The 23330-nt window shown below is 37.0% G+C and overlaps 1 protein-coding gene across 1 annotated transcript; it reads left to right on the top strand.

The window, feature by feature from the left end:
• Window positions 1-9040: 9040 nt before the first annotated feature.
• On the top strand, window positions 9041-11231 carry LOC113291561 (the record flags this gene model as incomplete). The annotated part of the gene is made up of 6 exons (XM_026541083.1): window positions 9041-9287; window positions 9402-10100; window positions 10398-10722; window positions 10756-10870; window positions 10922-11074; window positions 11175-11231. Coding segments are annotated over 6 exons (1596 nt in total), but the record flags the coding sequence as incomplete, so codon positions are not given.
• Window positions 11232-23330: the final 12099 nt, after the last annotated feature.

The following is a 23330-nucleotide window of genomic DNA, read 5'->3' as shown; positions in this document are numbered from 1 at the left end:
CACCGTGTGTATGATCTCATGTGAAAGTGAAATATTGTATGAAATTAATGTCCCAGGAACATATGCTAATTGTAATGGTGATATTACTCTGATTAGAAAGGTTGCATGCTTCTTGCCATTAGATTAGAAATGAGATTACAAGTGGTGTTATACAATGCGATTGTCCTGTAATCAGAAGGGGAACTTGAAGTCTTGAATTTAAGAACAAGCATGAGTCTTGTTTGATTTAATTTCTTGCTAAGAAAGCTATTTTTGAAAAATCTTAAGCCATGGAAACAATATCATCTTTGATAACATCCCATTGAGAAATATAAAAGCCTGAAGGAAAGCCATCAAGGCCTGGTACTTTCCATGGATCCATGATTTTAAGAGTATCCAAAATCTCCTGCTTTGTGGGAATAAAAATCAACCTTTCATCCTCCTTGGGAGTGATCACATGAGTAACATGTTGTAGAAAGTAGTCATCAAAAGAAGGATTAGTTGTAATACTTATATATTGAAAATGATTTGTTAACAATGTTGATAGAAAGATCCTATTTGAGCACCAATTACCATTCTGGTCTTGTAAATCATCTATTTTGTTTCTTGATTTTCTCCTATTTGCGCACGGTGAAACTTAGAGTTATTGCCCACATCTTAGAGTTCTTCCTTTCAACTTCCAGAATAGAAGTAGTGTTGTCTTGAGCAACAGCTATGAGATGCTGAGTATTCAGATGAGAATGAAGGTTCTTAATGTTGGTATCAATATGATCGAAACTTTCCTTGTTGCACAAGATAAGAACTTTACGAGTGATATTTAAATTTTGATTGACCTTGTAAGCTGAACTGCCTTGAACTATTAAGTAAGACTGAAATCTCTGTAGTTGATGTATACTGATAAATGACTGGACACCAATTCTCTTCATAGATTCAATGATAAAATTTCATTATAGTCCATCGAATGCTTTCGACATGTCTAGCTTAAGTGCTAAGCAACTCTCACCTTTCTTTTTCTTTTTCACCGTGTGTATGATCTCATGTGAAAGTGAAATATTGTATGAAATTAATGTCCCAGGAACATATGCTAATTGTAATGGTGATATTACTCTGATTAGAAGGGTTGCATGCTTCTTGCCATTAGATTAGAAATGAGATTACAAGTGGTGTTATACAATGCGATTGTCCTGTAATCAGAAGGGGAACTTGAAGTCTTGACTTTAAGAACAAGCATGAGTCTTGTTTGATTTAATTTCTTGCTAAGAAAGCCATTTTTGAAAAATCTTAAGCCATGGAAACAATATCATCTTTGATAACATCCCATTGAGAAATATAAAAGCCTGAAGGAAAGCCATCAAGGCCTGGTACTTTCCATGGATCCATGATTTTAAGAGTATCCAAAATCTCCTGCTTTGTGGGAATAAAAATCAACCTTTCATCCTCCTTGGGAGTGATCACATGAGTAACATGTTGTAGAAAGTATTCATCAAAAGAAGGATTAGTTGTAATACTTATATATTGAAAATGATTTGTTAACAATGTTGATAGAAAGATCCTATTTGAGCACCAATTACCATTCTGGTCTTGTAAATCATCTATTTTGTTTCTTGATTTTCTTCTATTTGCGCACGGTGAAACTTAGAGTTATTGCCCACATCTTAGAGTTCTTCCTTTCAACTTCCAGAATAGAAGTAGTGTTGTCTTGAGCAACAACTATGAGATGCTGAGTATTCAGATGAGAATGAAGGTTCTTAATGTTGGTATCAATATGATCGAAAGTTTCCTTGTTGCACAAGATAAGAACTTTACGAGTGATATTTAACTTTTGATTGACCTTGTAAGCTGAACTGCCTTGAACTATTAAGTAAGACTGAAATCTCTGTAGTTGATGTATACTGATAAATGACTGGACACCAATTATCTTCATAGCTTCAATGATAAAATTTCATTATAGTACATCGAATGCTTTCGACATGTCTAGCTTAAGTGCTAATCAACTCTCACCTTTCTTTTTCTTTTTCACCGTGTGTATGATCTCATGTGAAAGTGAAATATTGTATGAAATTAATGTCCCAGGAACATATGCTAATTGTAATGGTGATATTACTCTGATTAGAAGGGTTGCATGCTTCTTGACATTAGATTAGAAATGAGATTACAAGTGGTGTTATACAATGCGATTGTCCTGTAATCAGAAGGGGAACTTGAAGTCTTGACTTTAAGAACAAGCATGAGTCTTGTTTGATTTAATTTCTTGCTAAGAAAGCCATTTTTGAAAAATCTTAAGCCATAGCAACAATATCATCTTTGATAACATCCCATTGAGAAATATAAAAGCCTGAAGGAAATCCATTAGGTCCTGGTACTTTCCATGGATCCATGATTTTAAGAGTATCCAAAATCTCTTGCTTTGTGGGAATAAAAATCAACCTTTCATCCTCCTTGGGAGTGATCACATGAGTAACATGTTGTAGAAAGTATTCATCAAAAGAAGGATTAGTTGTAATACTTATATATTGAAAATGATTTGTTAACAATGTTGATAGAAAGATCCTATTTGAGCACCAACTACCATTCTGGTCTTGTAAAGCATCTATTTTGTTTCTTGATTTTCTCCTATTTGCGCACGGTGAAACTTAGAGTTATTGTCCACATCTTAGAGTTCTTCCTTTCAACTTCCAGAATAGAAGTAGTGTTGTCTTGAGCAACAACTGTGAGATGATGAGTATTCAGATGAGAATGAAGGTTCTTAATGTGATAGGTGTTGTAAAACACCTAATTTTATATTTAGTATTTATGCTTTCTTTGCTATCATCTTTGTGAATTGCATCTCTTATGTTTAGTTTTGAGTTATTAGGTGCAATGGAGTCCTTTTGAGCAAAAGAGAAAGAAATCGAACAATTGGAACGTAAATGGGAAAAAGGTCAACTCACGACGAGTGATACTTGGATCTAGCTAAAGTGATGCAGCAAAAGAGGTGAAGAATATCCGTCAATTCCGTGCAACTGACAATTAAGCAAGGAAACCGGGTATCATTAGATCAATCCCCATCAACCCTAAATCGAGAGTTCTCTTTCTCTCGGTCAATCATTTGTTCCTAAAACTGAGAAGAGAAAGAAGCAGAAAGTACCGCTGTTTTATCACCTGAAGTTAAGAGTAATCTCGTTGCTGCTGCTGTTATTACAAGATCAAGAAGAAAATGATTGATTGCTGTCGATCTCAGAGAGTGGAAAGTGTTGTTCATCAATGACACAAAGGAAAATTCAGAGATTTAATCTGAGAGAAACACTGCAGAGAATGAATCAACAGGGGTTCACTTAAAATCGAGTTTTGTGAGTGATTTGAATCCCAAATGAAGAACTAGAATCTTGGTTTTGGTTAGAATTTGAGTTTGAGTCTTTTATAGAGAACAGGTAATGGTGGATTGCTGTTGAAATTGAATTTAGGGTTCCTGAAATTAGGCCTGAGCTGAAAGTGATGATGGTCATGGGTATGTGTTGGATTCAAGTTACAGGGAGAGGATGCAACAGTGAGAGATGGGTGTTACTTCCATGGTCACAATGGAGTTGTTGCTGTAAAGAATGTGGAATGATAAAGCCACCAGATGCAGGGGAGGTATGAAATGTAGCTGATGCAGCTCGGTGCCGAGTCTATTGTGTTGTCACTACAATAGCAGATGAAGAAAGAGCTACAACTGATGAATTTGTGAGATAAGAATGAATCAGGGTTTGGTTTGTTCTGAGTTAATGTTGTAGAAATTGTAGCTAGACTGGAGGAATTAGATGGATGGGTATGCTACAGATTGATGTTGCTGCTAGTGAGAGTAGAAGCTGAAATGGAAGATGCAGGCAGTAATAGAATGAGATTGGAGATGGTGGTAATTGAGAATATGCAGGTGATGGATTAAGTGAGATGCAGCTGCAGCTGTTGCAGGTACAGTTCTGGTGAAGATTAATGTTGTCTCCATGGGTACCATATGCTTGAAGGTTTAGGAGATGAGGAGCTGTTGCTGTTGTCTCAGATGGTGAAGCTATAATGATGGTGAGTAAATGGGGATTGGTCTGCAATGGGTACTGTGTGAGTGTGTTTTCAAGGGTGAAACAGTGGTTTGTATGGATGTGAAAGATTGGGACTGCAAGCAAGTAGTTGTTGGCTGGAATGGTTGTTAACCAGCAAGAAAGGAGAATGTGCTGGCCGCAACAGTGCAGTTCAAGGAGGAAAGGCTGAGCTGGTGGTTGCAACTGAGATGGCAGGAAGAAAGGAGTATCAGTTGTTGTGGTTCTGCTGAGTTACAAGCCATGATGTTGCAACTGGTGGCTTGAGCTGAGAAGAGTGAAATTTAGTGAAGATAGCAGGGAAGAGAAGTTGGTGTTGTTGAAGGTGGATATGCACATGAGTCTTGTGAATTATGAAAAGAATGGTTGTGTTCAAAGAAGTTGTGGATGGGTTTGGTCTTAACTTGTTATTGTGCTTTGAGCTGCAAGATTACAAGATGCTGGGATTTGTGGAGTTGCAGTCGTGTTGGTAGAAGCTATGGCCGGCCAAGATGGTGCAACACAAGGTTAAGGCCTATGCAATGGCCTTGGCCAACACTAACTCAAACAAGTCATCCCAGTTAGCTACTTGACTAGCTGACTCGGTTCTGACTGAGGGGTCAGCTGATTTGAATCGGTCGTTGACCGTGTTGATTAACTCCTTGACCAAGTTAACCCGTTGACCGGTGACCGGGCGGACTTTGCCGGTCACCTGAACATTTTTCCGTACGATTTCCGACGACCCTCCGGCCAACTTCCGTCCACTTTCCGGAAACTAATTTGGCAGATTTTCTTCATGGTTTTTTTATCACTTTTGGGCCATGCGGGTTTTCATCTAATGGACTTTGAAGACTAGACCTAATTTTGGAAAGCAAAGGGATATAAAAGGAAGACTTCTACAACTTTTGGGATCACGTTTTATTATTCTTTTTGGAGCTTTGGAGAAAACTACTTCTAGGGTTTGCTTTGCTTTCATCTTCTTTATTATTTTATTGATCATGATGATGATGAACTCTATTATTATGAGTAACGAAATACACTTGTTGGTTATGGGATAAAAGTTGATTTCTCAATGCATGTTATTTGATTCTATGGATTAGTTTTGTCTCAACTTTATTGTTTATGATTCATGGTTTATAGTGTTTTAGGATTTGATTGTTTGGTTGGTGGAGTCCGGAATCAATCCGATTTGCTTTCATCTCTAGAGCTATATTAGGGTTTTCAATACGTAAAAGTTGTTTGTCCCTGATTTTAAGTAGCATAATTGTGGTTAGTGCTTGTAGTGATAGATCCTACTAGTCACATATGAATCATAACCTTGGTTAAAACAAGTTAGTGCTCTTACACGTTTTTTTGCTTTGATTAGTCTTATTCCATAAATCTTAAAGCTTTTAGGGAGTTAAACTTAATTGTGCTTTTACACTTTGGGTTGCTTTCTAGGAAGAATTCACATATGCATCTTCTAATGTGGTTGTGATGAAAATAGGGAATTAGCGGGATACTCTTGCGATCAAGGTATTCTAGGACTTTTAATAAGTAAGAGACTAAATTATCAATTCTATTCAATGATGAAAAATGCATGCTTGTGAATGATACTATCCCATGACCAATATCTTCTCCTTATTGATTATTCCAACTATTTACTTTGCTTTACTTTATTTTATTTGATTTGCTAAAACAAAACCCCCCCTTGGTTATCTTAGAAACCGAAAATTGCATAACAACAAAGGCCTCCCTGTGGATACGAACTCTTTCCTACCACTTTCTACATTATTGTAGTTGATTAAGGAAGTGAAATTATATTTGTCGATTGACAACCGATCAAATTTTGGCGCCGCTGCCGGGAAGGCATCGGCTTGTTATTAAGTTTTTAGTTTCTTTTCAGTATTTTTGCTTCCATATTTGCTTTTTGTTTCTTGTCTTGTTTCTTACTTGTTTGTGAGAATTGTTTTCAGGTACCTAATCCCTGGCTTCTAAAGATTGGAACTATCCAAGGTGCGGAATAGCCACTCGAAGAGGCACAATACTCCAACCAAGTCAAGGTACAACGGAAGAACAAGAGCTAGCAGTGGAAGAAGAATTACAACAAGAGGTACCGGTTGAACAAGAACCACCTTTTGAAGAAGAAGAAGAAGCAATGGGTGATGCAAATCGTACACTCAAGGACTTGGCTTCTCACAAGTTGGATACACAACAAAGGTGTATTCAATCAAATTCTACTTTTGAGATCAAGCCGGGGTTGCTTAGAGAATTACCAAAGTTCCATGGCATGGTGAATGAAGACCCAAACAAGCATCTTATGGACTTACACACCATTGTCACGTCCATGCTTCCAGCGGATGTTGAAGCGGATGGTGCAATGTTGAAAGTTTTTCGATTCTCTTTGATGGATAATGCTAAGGATTGGTTGTGTTATTTACCTCCCGGAAGTATCACAACATGGAATGGGTTGAAGAAACTCTTTCTGGAGAGGTATTTTCCAGCATCCAAGGCTACTCAAATTCGCAAAGAGATTTGCGGGATGAAGCAAAATATGGGAGAATCCTTATATGAATGTTGGGAACGATATAAGAGATTGGTGGCAAGATGTCCTCACCATCAATTCAGCGATGCAATGATCATACAATACTTCTATGAAGGACTCAATTCAAGTGATACGAATCTTCTTGACGCTGCGGGTGATGGTGCACTAGTGAACAAAACGGTGGCACAAGCTAGAGAGTTGATTGAGAACATGGTAGCAAACTCCCAACAATTCTTGAGCCGTGGTTCGGACGTGCTCTTAAGGAGAGTAAATGAAGTGAGCGAGGTAGAGGAACTTCGTCAACAAATGGGTAACGTGACAGCAATGTTGCAACAAGTTGCAGCCGCGGTGATACCAAGTTCTTCTCAAGGGTATGAAGACTCCAATGAACAAGCTAATGTGATCTTCCCAAATCAGCAAAGACGGTATGATCCCTACTCCAACACTTACAATCCGGGATGGAGAGACCACCCCAATTTTAGCTATGCCAACAAGCAAGGAGCGGTTCAACAACCTACTTTCAACCGTCCAAGTGGATTTCAATCACAACAACAACAATTTCAGCAACCACAAAAATCAATGCAAGGTCAAGGTTTGGATATTGATGCAAAATTTCAAAAGATGATGCAAGGCATTGGTACCATGTTTCAAGAGAGACAACAAGAGACTAAGAGCGCTATTAAGGAGTTGCAGACACAAATGGGATCCATGGCGATTGAGATAAACAAATTGAAAGAAAAAAATAGTGGGAAACTCCCTTCTCAAGCTATTAACCCAACAGAGGGTGTCAATGCAATTACGTTGAGAAGCGGTACACAACTTGTGCAACCCGAAGTTACTGATTCGGGCAACGTGGAAACACCTAAGGAGACGGTGTTGGAGGAAAAGAGGGATGAAATTCCCCAAAAAACCGAGGTACCGATTCCTAACTCTAAAACTCTTATTCCTACTTATGTTCCTCCTTTACCTTTCCCTTGCAGATTTGCAAAGTCCAAAATGGAGGAACTAGAAAAGGAGATTTTGGACGTGTTAAGGAAGATTCATGTGAACATACCCCTCATAGATGCTATAAAGCAAATGCCAAAGTATGCAAAGGTGTTAAAGGACTTGTGTACCAATAAAAAAAGCTCCAAGGTAATGAAGTGCTAAGTGTGGGAGAGAATGCTTCGGCAATCTTACAACATAAACTCCCACTGAAATGCAAGGATCCGGGTAGCTTTGACATTCCCGTCACTATTGGTAACACTACATTTAACAAAGCAATGTTAGATTTAGGTGCATCCGTTAATGTTATGCCTGCGTCCATATATAATTCACTTGATCTTGGTCCTCTTAAAAAGTCTGGAATTGTTTTGCAATTAGCCGATCGCTCTAATGTTTACCCAATGGGTATTGTTGAGGATGTTCTTGTGCAGGTTAATCAACTTGTATTTCCAGCTGACTTTTGTGTGTTAGAGATGAATGAAGGTTCACCGGACTCATCTCTTCCATTGCTACTTGGGCGTCCCTTCATGAAAACGGCGAAAACCATTATTGATGTGGATAAGGGAACGCTAACTATGGAGTTTGATGGAGAAATAATACGTTTCAACATTTTTGAGACGATGAGATATCCTAGTGACGTCCACTCTTGTTTCTCTATTGATGTTATGGATACATTAGCACAACAAGTGTTTGAATTGAATGGTGGCGATGCTTTGGAAACCGTTTTAACTACATCCATGGATAATGGTGTAGAGTGTGGTAATGAAGTCAAGGAAGCCCTTGGTGATCTTAGTTCACTACAAGGATGCCCGGAAACTCATAATATCTCTTTTATTTCTTTACCATGCAGTGATGAAAAACTTTTACCATCTATTGTTAAATCTCCAAAATTAGAATTGAAACCTCTTCCAAGTCACTTAAAGTACTTGTACTTGGGTGACAAGGAAGAGTTACCTGTGATTGTTTCTAACGAGCTTAGTGAATTACAGGAGCAACAACTTCTAAGGGTGCTAAGGAAGTACAAGACGGCCATTGGATGGACAATCGCTGATATCAAGGGTATAAGCCCTGCCGTTTGTATGCATAAGATTCGTTTGGAGGATGATGCAAAGCCTACAAGGGAAGCGCAACGTCGTTTGAACCCTCCCATGATGGAAGTTGTGAAAAAGGAGATACTCAAGCTTTTGGAAGTGGGTGTTATATACCCCATATCCGACAGCAAGTGGGTAAGCCCGGTACAAGTAGTACCAAAGAAATCAGGTGTGACGGTAGTGGAGAATGATAAGAATGAACTTGTCCCAACTCGTGTGCAAACCGGTTGGAGGGTTTGTATTGATTATAGGAAATTGAATGCCACTACTAGAAAAGATCACTTTCCTTTACCTTTTATTGATCAAATGCTTGAACGTTTAGCTGGACACTCTTACTATTGCTTCCTTGATGGCTATTCAGGTTATAATCAGATTGTGATAGCACCGGAGGACCAAGAAAAACCACTTTCACTTGTCCTTTCGGTACTTTTGCTTATAGAAGGATGCCTTTTGGCTTGTGCAATGCTCCAGCTACTTTCCAAAGGTGTATGGTGAGTATCTTTTCAGAATATGTTGAAAACATAATCGAAGTGTTCATGGACGATTTTAGTGTCTTTGGTGATTCATTTGACCTTTGCTTGGACAACTTGTCTTTAATCCTTGAACGATGTGTTGAAACAAACCTTGTGCTAAATTGGGAGAAGTGCCATTTTATGGTAACTCATGGCATAGTTTTAGGCCATGTAATATCTTCTAAAGGCTTGGAAGTTGATAAATCTAAGATTGACCTTATTCGTGCTCTAACCCCTCCCACTACGGTGAGGGAGATACGTTCTTTTCTTGGACACGCAGGTTTTTATCGTAGGTTCATCAAGGACTTTTCCAAGATAGCATCACCACTTTGTAACTTATTGCAAAAGGATGTGGTTTTTAACTTTGATGAAAAGTGTATGGAGGCATTCAATCGCTTGAAAGAGCTTTTGATTTCAGCCCCTATCATTAAACCACCGGATTGGAGCAAGCCTTTTGAGCTCATGTGTGATGCAAGTGACTACGCGGTTGGTGCGGTGCTTGGGCAGCGTGTGGGGAAGTTTCCTCATGCCATTTATTATGCTTCTAGAACGTTAAATGAGGCCCAACAAAACTACACAACCACTGAAAAAGAGTTATTGGCCATTGTTTTTGCTTTAGAAAAGTTTCGCTCTTATCTAATTGGTACAAAAGTTGTTGTCTTTTCTGATCATGCAGCACTTAGATACTTGCTTACAAAGAAAGAGGCGAAACCGAGGCTCATACGATGGATTTTGCTCTTGCAAGAGTTTGATCTTGAAATCAAAGACAAGAAAGGAATTGAGAACACCGTTGCGGATCATTTGAGCCGACTTGCTGTGGACAAGGAAGTTATCCCATTGCGTGAAAGCTTCCCGGATGAGCAACTATTCTCAATTGCCCTTGGAGAACCATGGTATGCGGATATTGTTAATTACTTAGTTTCTAAACAAATCCCAAAGGACTTGTCTCGTGCTGAGAGGGACAAACTTAAAAGGTTAGGTAACCAATACATATGGGATGACCCTTATTTGTGGAAACAAGGTAGTGACCAAGTATTACGTAGGTGCATTCCCGAATATGAATTTAACTCTATATTGTCTTTTTGTCACTCTTATGCTTGCGGAGGACATTTTGGGAGTAAGAAAACCGCTCACAAGGTGCTTGAAAGCGGTTTCTATTGGCCAACCTTGTTTAAGGATGCACATAAATTTTGCACAACTTGTGATAGGTGCCAAAGAACAGGCAATCTAGGTGCTCGAAATCAAATGCCACAAACTTTTATTCAATTTATTGAAGTTTTTGATGTATGGGGTATTGATTTTATGGGTCCTTTTGTCAACTCTCATGGGAATTTTTACATCTTACTTGTTGTTGATGTGTCGAAATGGGTGGAAGCTAAGGCCACCCCAACTAATGATTCTAAAGTGGTTTCAGATTTTGTGCAAGCAAATATTTTTGCAAGGTTTGGAATTCCAAGGGACGTAATTAGCGATGGAGGTTCTCACTTCAAAAACAGGTTCTTGCAAAGCTTGTTAAGGAAGTACAATGTGTCGCATAAGATTGCAACACCTTATCATCCACAAACGAATGGACAAGACGAAGTTTCCAACCGAGAGGTGAAGTCCATACTTTAAAAGACGGTGAATCCAACAAGGAAGGATTGGAGCATGCGACTTAATGATGCTTTGTGGGCTTATAGAACCGCATACAAGACACCTATTGGGATGTCTCCTTTTAGGCTTGTGTATGGTAAACCTTGTCACTTACCCGTGGAGATTGACCATAAAGCGTTTTGGTCTATCAAGCAATGCAATATGGAGATGGATGGGGAAAGAAAGCAAAGGAAGTTACAACTCCAAGAGCTAGAGCAGCTTCGCAATGATGCATTTGAAAGCTCACGCATTTACAAGGAGAAAACTAAGGCATTTTATGATAATACGATTTCTAGAAAAAAGATTGTGTTGGGGCAGAAAGTGCTTTTGTTTAATTCTCGCTTGCAATTATTTCCGGGTAAATTAAGGTCACGATGGGTTGGACCTTTTATTGTTACTAATGTGTTTTCTTATGGTGCAGTCGAAATTCGTAGTATTGCTACAGGCAAGGAGTTTAAAGTTAATGGGCACCGGTTGAAACCATACTATGAGAACTTCTCTTCCGAAGTAGTGGAAAGAGTTAATTTTGTGGATGCACTCCCTCTGGAGGAGTCATAGAAAGCAAGGAGAGAGTCGGGCTGCCGACTTTAAACCAAGCGCTAAGTGGGAGGCAACCCACCGATTTTGTATCTTTACCTTTATTTTTTTTATTTTTCAGTATTCTTGTCTTGTTTTATTTTTATTTTTTTATTGTCTTGAATTTCTCACCTTGACTTACTTTGGATGATTCAATTTACATTGAGGACAATGTAAAGTTTAAGTGTGGGGGAGTGGTTAAGCTTTTGCTTTGTACCTTTTTCATGCATTTTTTTCAACTTTTTTGTAAATTAGTGAATAAGAAACTCCAACTTGTAGTTAGCTTAGAGTCACATAGTATACATGTCGCTAAGATTACATCGAGAATCTCATAAGAGTGACTGAACTTAGAGATGACAGAGAACGTGATCGGGTTTGTTACTTGTATGAGAGTTAAAGTTGGATTTAACCATCCCAGTGGCAAATGAGGTGCAGATTGAATTCGGTATTAGATTTATGATCCCCTATAGTGGAGACTACCCATATTACATTATGAGAGGAACCGACCTTCAATTCTTTGTACCTGTCTAAATATGTGCTTTTAGAGTGTGTGTCACCGTACGTAAACTCCGAGTAGAATGGTGAGCTACCCAACCTCCCACCATAGAAGCACTATTTTGATCTCTTGAGTGCTATTTTTATCAATCATGAATGGTGACATCGAATTGCTAACTTACATACCACTTGTAATCTTGTTCGCAGTTAGCACCTTCCACTTTATCTCTCTCTACACCAACGGGTCCATAGAAACACCATCATCATCAACAAGAAGAGCATCACAAATTCGAAGGAAAGTTGAAGACGTTCAAGGTTTATGAGCAACAGTACAGAAATGAGCAGATTTCAGATTCAAGTAAAGCAACAAGACAAGGAGAAAATTTTTTACAAGTCGAAGACTATTGTACAAGAGTGAAGATTATCAAGATGAGAATTCAAGAAGTTTATGATATCAAGACATACAAGTTGTGAAGAATTGAGTGGTAAATTACTCATACCATGGCCTTTGCATTTTCATTTGTTAATTTGTATTTTATTTTCTCAAAAAAAAAAATCCATTGTATTATATTTTGGTTTGTTTAGTTCATATTTGGTTTTGTATTCATTCAATAAAGCTAATGAAAGAAGAAATATACATAATGAAGTTTCAAGCAACAAGGAATTATAGGAAAGAATCACATTGTCAAGATTCAACAAAGTTTAAGAGTTATCATCAAGTGTTGAAGACCGAAGACGAAGATGAAGAAAAGTATTGAAGACCGAAGACGTTTCTATGGATGCTGTGAGAGTGGCGCTAACTGCACGCCGAACGGATAACAAGGTAAGTAAGCATATTCCCACCTTCGCTAAGTGGTTGATTTCCTTTCTAAGAGATCGTCAGAAAAAATGGTTTTCAAAATGATAAAAGATGTGGGTTTTCAAAATACTTCGGAGGGTTTTTACCTTCCTACCATTCAAGGTGTCACAGGATTTTCTCTTCATTCCTACCTGGACACATGTGTGACCCATAAAGAGCTATTTATTATTGAGAGCAATATCATAAAACCCTTTCTTGTGAGGCAAATTCGAGACTTTTGATCACTCCGAACCCGATTTTCTCTCGATAAGGGATGGTTATTTCTCTCTCAACTTTTAAGGATGAGATTGTGTTCATTTATGTGTCTAACTTCTTATTGCTATGGTGCAGAATTTCTATGTCTTCTTAGCACGTTGGATACTATCTTTTCGGAGAACTAGTAAGTTGGAAAAGTAGGTTTTGTAGGCATACCTCTTGTAAACCTTCACGAGACTATAACTCTTCCATTAGGGACACCTAGGGGTTCAAAAGGCTTGTTATTTATGCTAAAAGTGAACGTAGCCTCGACGACATGGAGTTGTATGTATTTAAGAATTGTTTTCTTTGATTTGCTCGAGGACTAGCAAAGTCTAAGTGTGGGGGAATTTGATAGGTGTTGTAAAACACCTAATTTTATATTTAGTATTTATGCTTTCTTTGATATTATCTTTGTGAATAGAATCTCTTTTGTTTAGTTTTGAGTTATTAGGTGCAATGGAGTCCTTTTGAGAAAAAGAGAAAGAAATCGTACATTTGGAACGTAAATGGCAAAAAGGTCAATTCACGACGAGTAATACTTGGAGCCAGCTAAAGTGATGCAGCAAAAGAGGTGAAGAATATCCGTCAATTCCGTGCAACTGACAATTAAGCAAGAAAACAGAGTGGGCAGTCAGTCCTCTAAAACTGACAATCCAAATATCACTTTGTGGCCCTTATCAAGGAGTGCAGGGTGCCAATATCAATTTTATTCATTACAGCCCTAAAACTTAGAGAATTCTCCTCATTGTTGTGTCTGTCTGAAACTGAGAGACTTGAGGAAATAGAGGCGCAGTCGAGAGTAATTGAGAGATCCATGAAGTTTTGATCGGAGATGATGGAAGCGGTGGTGATTACTAGTTCGAATTAAATCTATATATTACACGAGAAGATTGTGGTGGTGATTCTGAGCAATTACAGAGAGGAAGAAGGTTTATTGTGAGAAGAACTGAGATGAATCCGCTGCTACTGGTAGGTCAAGGAAATGGAGGAATACTAAAACCAGTTGAGTTCACAATTAAGGGGCTGCCATATGGTTATCCCTTATCAGAGGCAACCGGGTATCATTAGCTCAATCCCCATCAACCTTAAATCGAGAGTTCTCTTTCTCTCGGTCAATCATTTGTTCCTAAAACTGAGAAGAGAAAGAAACAGCAGCTACCGATGTTTTATCACTTGAAGTTAAGAGTAATCTCGTTGTTGCTGCTGTTATTACAAGATCAAGAAGAAAATGATTAATTGTTGTCGATCTCAGAGAGTGGAAAGTGTTGTTCATCAATGACACGGAGGGAAATTCAGAGATTTAATCTGGGAGAAACACTGCAGAGAATGAATCAACAGGGGTTCACTTAAAATCGAGTTTTGTGAGTGATTTGAATCCCAAATGAAGAACTAGAATCCACAGTTAATCCAACAAGAGAAAATTTGGTATTTGCAAGAAATATTATTTAACCAACAAGAGAAAATTTTCATGTTTCTGGTAAAATACTCATCAGACTAATACAAAATCAATTGAAAGTTTCTTAATGTTGGTATCAATATGACCGAAAGTTTCCTTGTTACACAAGATAAGAACTTTACGAGTGATATTTAACTTTTGATTGACCTTGTAAGCTGAACTGCATTGAACTCCCCCTCCCCCCCCCCCCCCCCCCCAAGCTTTGATAATTTGGTATTTGCAAGAAATATTATTTAACCAACAAGAGAAAATTTTCATGTTTCTGGTAAAATACTCATCAGACTAATACAAAATCAATTAAATAAGTGTATGATCAGACTTTAATTGACTTAAATGAGTCAACTTAGTGTCTGGAAAATTAATAATCCAATCATCATTCATTAGATCTCTATATAGCCTAGTCTTAATTTTACTTACCATGCTTGTTACTAGTCCAAGTACTCTATATAGCCTAGTCTTAATTTTACTTACCATGCTTGTTACTAGTCCAAGTATAGGGTTTTCCATTATAGATTAAATCAATTAGACCAGCATCATAAATGCACTTAACTATTGAAGGCGAAGTGGAACCACATGGAGCATTACTACCACATCTATCAGTAGGATTAAGGATTACATTTAAATCTCCAGTCAACACCCACGGTTGAGAAACCTCTAGTATTAATTCTCTAATAAAAATCCACTAAATTTTCTTTTTCTTAGGGTGACAAGAACCACAAATATAAGAAAGGTTCCATTGTGGATAAGAAGGATAATTTCTTACTAAATAATGTCTTATATTCTTTGTAGAGTAGACTACATCACATTCAAAACTACCTTTCCATAAGAGAAGAATCCTGCCAGAGAGACCTATAAAAGGTTCAAAAGCAAAATTAGGAAAATCAAGACATTTAGATAGACTGAGAATCTTGTCTGAGTTACCTTTGTTTTCTTGTGAAAAATTATGCCAGGGTTATGAATTCTAGACATATTCTTTAAATGACTCCTAGTTTTGACATCATTAAAACCTTCACGGTTCCATGCAATTATTTTCATGTTGAGAAACATGCAATGATTGATAAAATTAAGATATGAATTTAATGAAATATTTAAAGCTAAGTAACCAAAAATATTGAAACAAAATAGGATTTTAGTATATACCCGAGTTGAGTCTCCATGATAATCATTCATGGGGTCAGATGTATTTGCAGCTGAGTTATTCGATTTCATCATTGAGTTATCATGAGGATCTATATTAGTAGTTTCATCATTTTGCATTGTTTTAGGTGGTTGGATGTGTATGTTATGAGGGTTCATTGATGGTTCTTGGTTAAGTGGAGAGTTTCCCATTCTTTTAACGTCCTTTTGACCTTCATTTGCATCCTCATCAGCCATATCTTCTTTAATTAAATTGATCAAACTACTTTCATCGTTTCCTTCATAAACATCAACCTCCTCTCTGATGAAAGCATCATATTTAGCTACTGACAAGCTATCTGGATAAAGAATATAAGTTGTGTGAGCACAACTATCTTCCAGATGATCAATTACAAAACACTTAGGAAAAATATTCTCTGGTCGATCCCAATGGTCTCTGATCCAAACATTCTCACCAGATATAGTTTTCCACCATCCACCTCTATGGAGAGGTTTTTTGAGTTCTATCTCAACAGATGCTTTCACTGTATTTTCGTATCTGGGTCTGTAGTTTTTCGGACAATTTCAAGTTTCCTTCCAATGAAGCTGATAGCTTCATCAATGATTCATACATTCATGTGCCCGAGTTTCAGATATTTGAATGGTACCCATAACTTTTGGTGTTTAAAGACATAATCCTTTAGAAGGATATGAGAATAGTATTTTTGCAAATAAGATACCATCAGTTAAGCGAGGACCATCTGCAATCATTTCATCACGTTCTTCTTCATTATTCAATCTCACAAGCATGAGATTATGCCCCATGATTCTTATATATTTGCAAGCACAAGAGATAAGTCAGTTTGTAAATAAGGAGTTTGCAGAACTTGTCTATTTTCTGTTTAAAAGTGATTCACAAGTTGATCTTTGTGGGATCATTATCAGTCAAATAATCAAGATATTTCTTTATTACGATACCACTTCCGAAGTAAGTTGATCCCTTCCCTTATAGTTTTCATCTTTATGTTATCTTTCTCCATAAGCTTGCATATTATCCAAAAGTCCATTCTTCCGCAGCTTCGTTGATGGATTGGAAAGAACCTAATGTTCGTCTTTGATTAACTGGAACCTCCATATTAGAATTTCTCAATTGACGTGAAAGTTAGTTGATACGATTGTTATGAGAGAAGAAATATATTGTTAATGTGAAGAAATATATTGTTAATGTGAATTGATGACAGAAAGTTTTAGATCTAAATGTTGGAAGGCTTGAAAGACTCAACATGATATGTTTATCTTGGATATTGGCAACTTGTTAAATCTTTCCTTAAACATAGCGTTGAGATCCCTAATATCCAGTAATAACTTTGATTTGACTGTGAGAAAGTAACATAATATTTTTTAGGATACATAACCAAAATAGTGCATGTAGCTATTTTGAAAGCAAGAATCTCGGGCAAATATGAGATATAAAGAGTATTTTGTAGAATAAGGAAACAAAAAAGAAAACTGCATGTAACCTTTTTTTTTATGGACATATCACGGACGGTGATCAACTGAAGTTTAGGAGCCAAAAAATTTTAAAATTTCTGGTCAAGTTGACTAGTTTATTGAAGATGAACATTGCGAGTTTGTTGATGTAAGATTTTTGATGGTGACGATAATGAAGATGATATAATGGGTTAACTATTTGTTCTGAAAGGATACTGAGTTTTGAAGGACATAACAACATTGTTGAAATACTAACATGGACCATCATCACTAAGAAAATGGTTTGAACTATTGCTAGAAACAACACTGCTTTTTGTTCAGCTACGAAAGACAAATGCTATCCCGCACCGTTCTCCGGGAAGCTGTCCCGCTCAAGCGGACTTCTTTACCGTTAGATGATCAAATCAACGGTTAGATTCACATTCAGGAAAGGACCCACCACTTTCAGGAAAGGACCCACCATTTTCCCTAAAGGGTTCAATTGCTGTTAGATTTAGGTTTTAGCATGATCTAACGGTAAAGAAGCCGCTTGAGCGGGATAGCTACCCGCAAAATGGTGCGGGACAGCATTGCTCGCTACGAAATACATACTGAATTCCACTTCTGGATACTCCATAGAATGATTATATTAAGACCTATAGAGATTTACACATCCATTAGAAAGATTTTGAATTCAAAATTATGTAGAAATTTCCGAGCTAACTTAGAAACCAAAAATTTGTTTCAAATTGTACATTTGCGTTATGTTTCATCTTACAAAAAAAATAGAGAACTTTCTTGTTTAGTCTAGTAAACCCGACCCGGATTAATGGCTAGTCCAGCGGGAAAACATATTTACTCGCTAGTCCATATTTTTTTTGAAAAGAGTAAAATTACTCTACTAACTCTAACATATAATATTATGTATATTAATATATATGTTACTACATATGTAGTATGTAGTAATAACATATGTAGTATGTAGCATACTAGTACTAACTAGTATACTAGTAGTAGTATGTAGTATACTAGTACACTAGTAGCAACTAGTATACTAGTAGTAATATGTAGTATACTAGTAATAGTAATATGTTATATATTGATACTACATATTAATATTGATACTACGTATTAATGCGTAGTATGTTATATATTGATACTACATATTAATATGTAGTATCAATATGTTATGTTCAATACTGTTATGTTATGTATTGATACCACATATTGATATGTAGTATGTTATATATTGATGTTACATATCAATATGTAGTATGTTATATATCGATATGTAGTATGTTATATATTGATACTACATATTGATATGTAGTATGTTATATATTGATATGTAATATCTTATGTATTGATACTACGTATCAAAAAATTGTTATGTATTGATACTACATAGGGGTGCACATATCCTACCCTTAACCGCCATTTCTACCCTATCCGCCACTGTTTTATCCGTACCCTATCCTACCCGTCAAACGGCGGATAGGGTGATGGTTAAAGATTTATTACCCGCCATTAAATGGGTAGGGTGACGGGTAAAACTCGAAATTATCCTACCCTACCCGCCTACCCGCCTAATATCTGAAAATACTAAATAGTCCTTTCATTTTTTTTTCTCCTGCGTAAATTTTTGTTGTTTTCATCGATATCAGGGGTAAAAAGCTAACATGTTTTTGCTCTTCCTTCTTAAGTTCTTATCTTTGTTCTTCTCCCAAATCAAACGCACACCCCATACCTAATCGAACACACAAAATACTTCCTCCCAAATCTATCAGAAGAAGTGGAGTACTCATTCGATTGAATTCTTAACGAAACCCCTTTCTCCTGTTATTCCTCCATCTCCGTGTAAAGAGGAATACAACAGGTAAATTGGATTTTGTTTGATTAATTGGTGACTCTGATATGTCTACTAATTTCATACTCTGCATGTTTATAAAATCATCTCCTTTGAATTGATTTATGGTCTCCCTCTCGCCACACTACCTTCTAGTATCTGCATCTTCACTGCTAATATCATTTCAATGGTTTTCTGTTTTGTAGAGTAACGATTTAATCGCAGGAGGAAAAAGTAAGAGAAGCAAAAGGATAGCACCAAAATCCGATGATATCTACTTGAAACTTCTTGTCAAGGTATAAATCTAGAAACCCATTTCTGCAGTTCTTATTATTTTCATATTCTCACTTGAAAATCTCATTAGATGTTGTATTTTGGTTCTGTGATTGATTTAGTTGTTTCTCTCGATCAGAAATTAGGGATTTGGTCATTTGTAAACTGATTGATAAATTGGATCTTCATGATTTCTAGCTAAAACCCATGTCTTTAAATGTATACATTTTCAATATTTCAAACAATTTCAGTAAGATTTTGATTATTTGACTTTGAACCCATGTCTTTAAAAGAAATTGCTGCTCTTCAGTTGTTTAGTATTTTTGTATTCACATTTTGGACTTTTGGTATGAATTTAGGTTTTCTAAGTGAACGAAAGACGAAGGGCTCTCTGTTTATTGCAACGTGGAGGGCTAAACCAACAAAGAACGAGAGTAACTGAACTTATCCTGCATCTGAATCTTTGTAGGATAATAGAACATAGTCAAATTTATTCCTATCTGTGGTGGTGTTTCTATGTGACTGCACAACTAGGGAGGCTAGGTTATACAATAAAAGGTTTTCACATGAGTACTCGTTGAATCTTACCTCGTTTGTCACTTGTCAGTGTTTGTTGATTGCTCATTCCAAGTGTCTGTGTTTGTGATTCCGTGTCTTGTTAGAATAGCATAGTTTGAATGGTACAGGCCCTGCAGGGTGATAGACGCATTTATGTGTCTAATATATCTCAATTGTATATAGTGTTAGCACCCATTTTTGTACTTATTTGGTTATTTTATATATTTGTAGGTGTTTTCAGAAGAATAAGGATTTGCGGCGAAATTGGCTGAAAATGCGGCGTTTGAACCTCCGTTGATAGAGTGCCGGAAGCGCCCCAGAAGTGTACCGGAAGTACCCCAGAAATACCCCGGAGGAACCCCGAAAAAAGTGCGGAAAATGCCCCAGAGGAAACTTGCTATATGGACCCTTGATTTTGGATAAGGGGTAACCTAATTACTAAGGGGTGACCCATTTCCAAGCAGCTGCTAAAGGGACACCAGGTCTGGTTAAGGGGACACCACATTCAAAGTTCAAATAATGGAATTTGGCGGGAAAACTAAGTTCACGTCTGATAATTCTCTGTTGGATTTCTGGGCAGTTTTGAGGGAGATTAAATCCCTGAAATCAATTGGGATAGGCCTGTTAAGAATAAACAGATCGTATGCAAGTGATTTTATCGATCAACTTGGGCTGGAATGGCTGGGAGAAGCGATCAAAGTCCAAACAGAATACGTGTTCTCTGTGAAGTTTTCAAATATATTTTTAGAGATTCTGGGAGAGTTTTACGTTGAAGTAAAGTGTATCTAGTCTTGTTTAAGGATTAGGAGAAGTTTGGAGCGTAAGAAATTGCCAGAAGACGCGTACAAAGCAACAGAAAAGAGATTTATCTCTCAACTGCACGTGAAGAAAAAAGGGAGATAAACTCGGATTTAATCGAGTTATTTGGACCCTATTGGTATATAAAGGCTGGTGGGAAGTGAGAGAAAGTTTTATCAAAGAGTTTGGGAAAGTTTAGAGACCACAGAGACGCAGCAGAGAGGCTGGAAGACGAAGAACAGGAAGCTGCAGGAAAGCTTCCTGCTGCTGCTCGAGGAGGAAGAAGAAGACGAAGAACGGACCCTCCAGGACCGTCGTTCTTCAACAGTGCTAGCAGCAGTAGACCTGCGTCGTTCTTCAACAGCAGAATACCAGCGTCGCTTATCAACAGCAGCAATAAGGTATCGTTCTTTTATGGACGCTTAAAGAGGGTCGTAGTTTCACTGTATTATATTTTTCACTCTTTTAATCATATTTTGAGCATCAAGTATGTATTTTGAGAACATGATTATCATGAGTAGCTAAACCCCAATACTGGGATGATGGAGGAAGTTGTTTTTCAGCCATGTGGTTATTTAAATAATTCTTAATTCACTTTTTGCACCGATTTTAATTGATTTATGATTTCAATTAATTACTTGTGATTTTGTTTGATGGAACATGCTTAGTCCTAGGGATTCTTGATGTGCCATGCTTATAATATACAAGTAATATTTTATGGAATCTAATTTGGCAAACATAGAGTTAATACTTGTTTTATTTTGAGCTATAATCGCCTAGGATTATTTTCTGAGCCACTTGAATATGAAACACATTGGAATCCTGAGTCCTGGTTCCTCTTGATCTTGTGACAATTTTGTACATATTTTTGTTTTTAAATCTATTCAAGTCCGAGCAACGAATCCGTATTTACCGCAAATTGAATTACTACAACACAGGGTATTATTACTCTACATGGTTTAATATGCATTATCAACTGGAGCAAATTTATTGCAAGTTTTGCTATGACAACATCCATCTCTATGGACGCAATGGTCGATAACAATTAGTATTGTATCTACAGGTATTTTTTGAAGCCACTGTTGAGTTTTCTGGTTCTACGTATGTCACTTCGCATACATTTTTGGCGGAAATTTGTGATGTACGTGGAGAGTTAAATGAATGGCAAAAAGCTCATTATGATCCTCACTTAAGCCATATGGGTGAGAAGATGTTACTTAAATACAACAAGTATTGGGGTGAGTATAAAAACATGAATCCTTTATTGTTTATTTCTGTGCTTCTTGATCCAAGAGAAAAAGAACGTGGACTGCAAGTAATACTAGAAGACTTGATTGTGCATGATATTCCTTGGATGAAACAAAGATTGGTAAAAAAATTGGTTAGATAAAGTGAAAGAGGATTTTAATGAATTATATACAGCTTATAAGGCATAATATGCAGGTGTAGGAAGTGTGTTAGCCTCGTCAGAATGTGTAGGTGAAACTGGTGGTAGTCCTAGTCAAGAGAGCTCTAGTTCTAGTTCTACGTTACATAGAAAGAGAAGATATAAGGCCCATAGAGAAGAACGTAAAACCCAGTTGTCTACAATGAAGGATTTTGACAAATCAGAGGTGGAAAGATACTTATCGGAGCAGATTTACTCACCAACAAAAGACAAGAAATAAGGTTCAAAGTTTGATATATTGACTTGGTGGAAAAGCAATGCTGCAAGGTTTGATATTCTGTCACTTATAGCAAGAGACATACTTGCTATAAGTGACAGATACAGAACTTGTTGTGATATTATTACTTATGTTGGTATTATGACTGAACTTTGCATCAAATCATTCACTATTATGACTGAATCTAACAAGAGATAACTTGTATGCAGATTTATTTGGTGATCTTAGTACTTATTCCATCATCGTAGATGATGATTGAAGAAGAAGGTCAATATGAAGAGCTTTTGGTGATGATATTGTTATATGAAGAACAAGGTCACGTGAAGAACATGGAATTGGGCTGGGATTCATCGTCTATTTCAAAAAGAATAGAACTCTTTTCTTGAGAATACTTTTGTTTGTACATTTTTTATGGTTATACTTTTGTTTCTTGAGAATAGAACTTGTTCAGAGTCTGAACTTCAGACTTCAGAAAGTCATGGAAAAAAAAAAGGTTATACCCGCCACCCTACCCTACCCGACCCGCCGGAGAATGGGTTGGGTAGGATCTTACTCGTTTAATGGCGGGTAGGGTGGCAGGTAAAATTTTTCTTAACCTCCAATAAACGGGTAGGGTGGCGGGTAGAGGCCATATCCTACCCACCCTACCCATTGTGCATCCCTAATACTACATGTTAATACTAGTATATAGCATACTACTAGTATACTAGTAGTAGTAACTAGTATACTAGTTAGTATAGTAAAGTAGTTACCTAATTTATTAGTAACAAATTAGTAAGATATTTTTGTTAGTACTAGTATAGTACATATTAATATGTAGTATCACCATATTGATATTACTAGTATGTAGCAACATACTACTAGTAATATTTACATGTGTTGATACTAATTAGACCTGGAAGGGTGTTTTAGGCATTTAGAAAATACACTTTATAATCTCCACGAAGTTTTTGGACTAGGAAGTAAAATTTTTTACTGGTGGACTAGCCATTAATTGGGTCATGAAAAATCAGACTAAACAGTAATTCCTACAAGAAAATATGACCATAAGAGAAACTCCAGATAGGGCCCTTCGGGTCCTCCGGTAGATCGGCCCAATAATTCCTGTGGTCGGACGCCTTGTACAGCTGCATCAGCACGCGATAAGAAACTATGATCTCTTTAACATTGAAAAACGTGTTAGTCGTCCAATATTATCGATTAATTAATCGGATGTGTATAGCCTTTTT

The sequence above is a fragment of the Papaver somniferum genome, chromosome 6 (assembly GCF_003573695.1).
Source record: "Papaver somniferum cultivar HN1 chromosome 6, ASM357369v1, whole genome shotgun sequence".
Taxonomy (NCBI): Eukaryota; Viridiplantae; Streptophyta; class Magnoliopsida; order Ranunculales; family Papaveraceae; genus Papaver; species Papaver somniferum.
The sequence above is the reverse complement of the archived record's forward strand: the minus strand, read 5'-3'. Positions and strand labels throughout refer to the sequence as shown.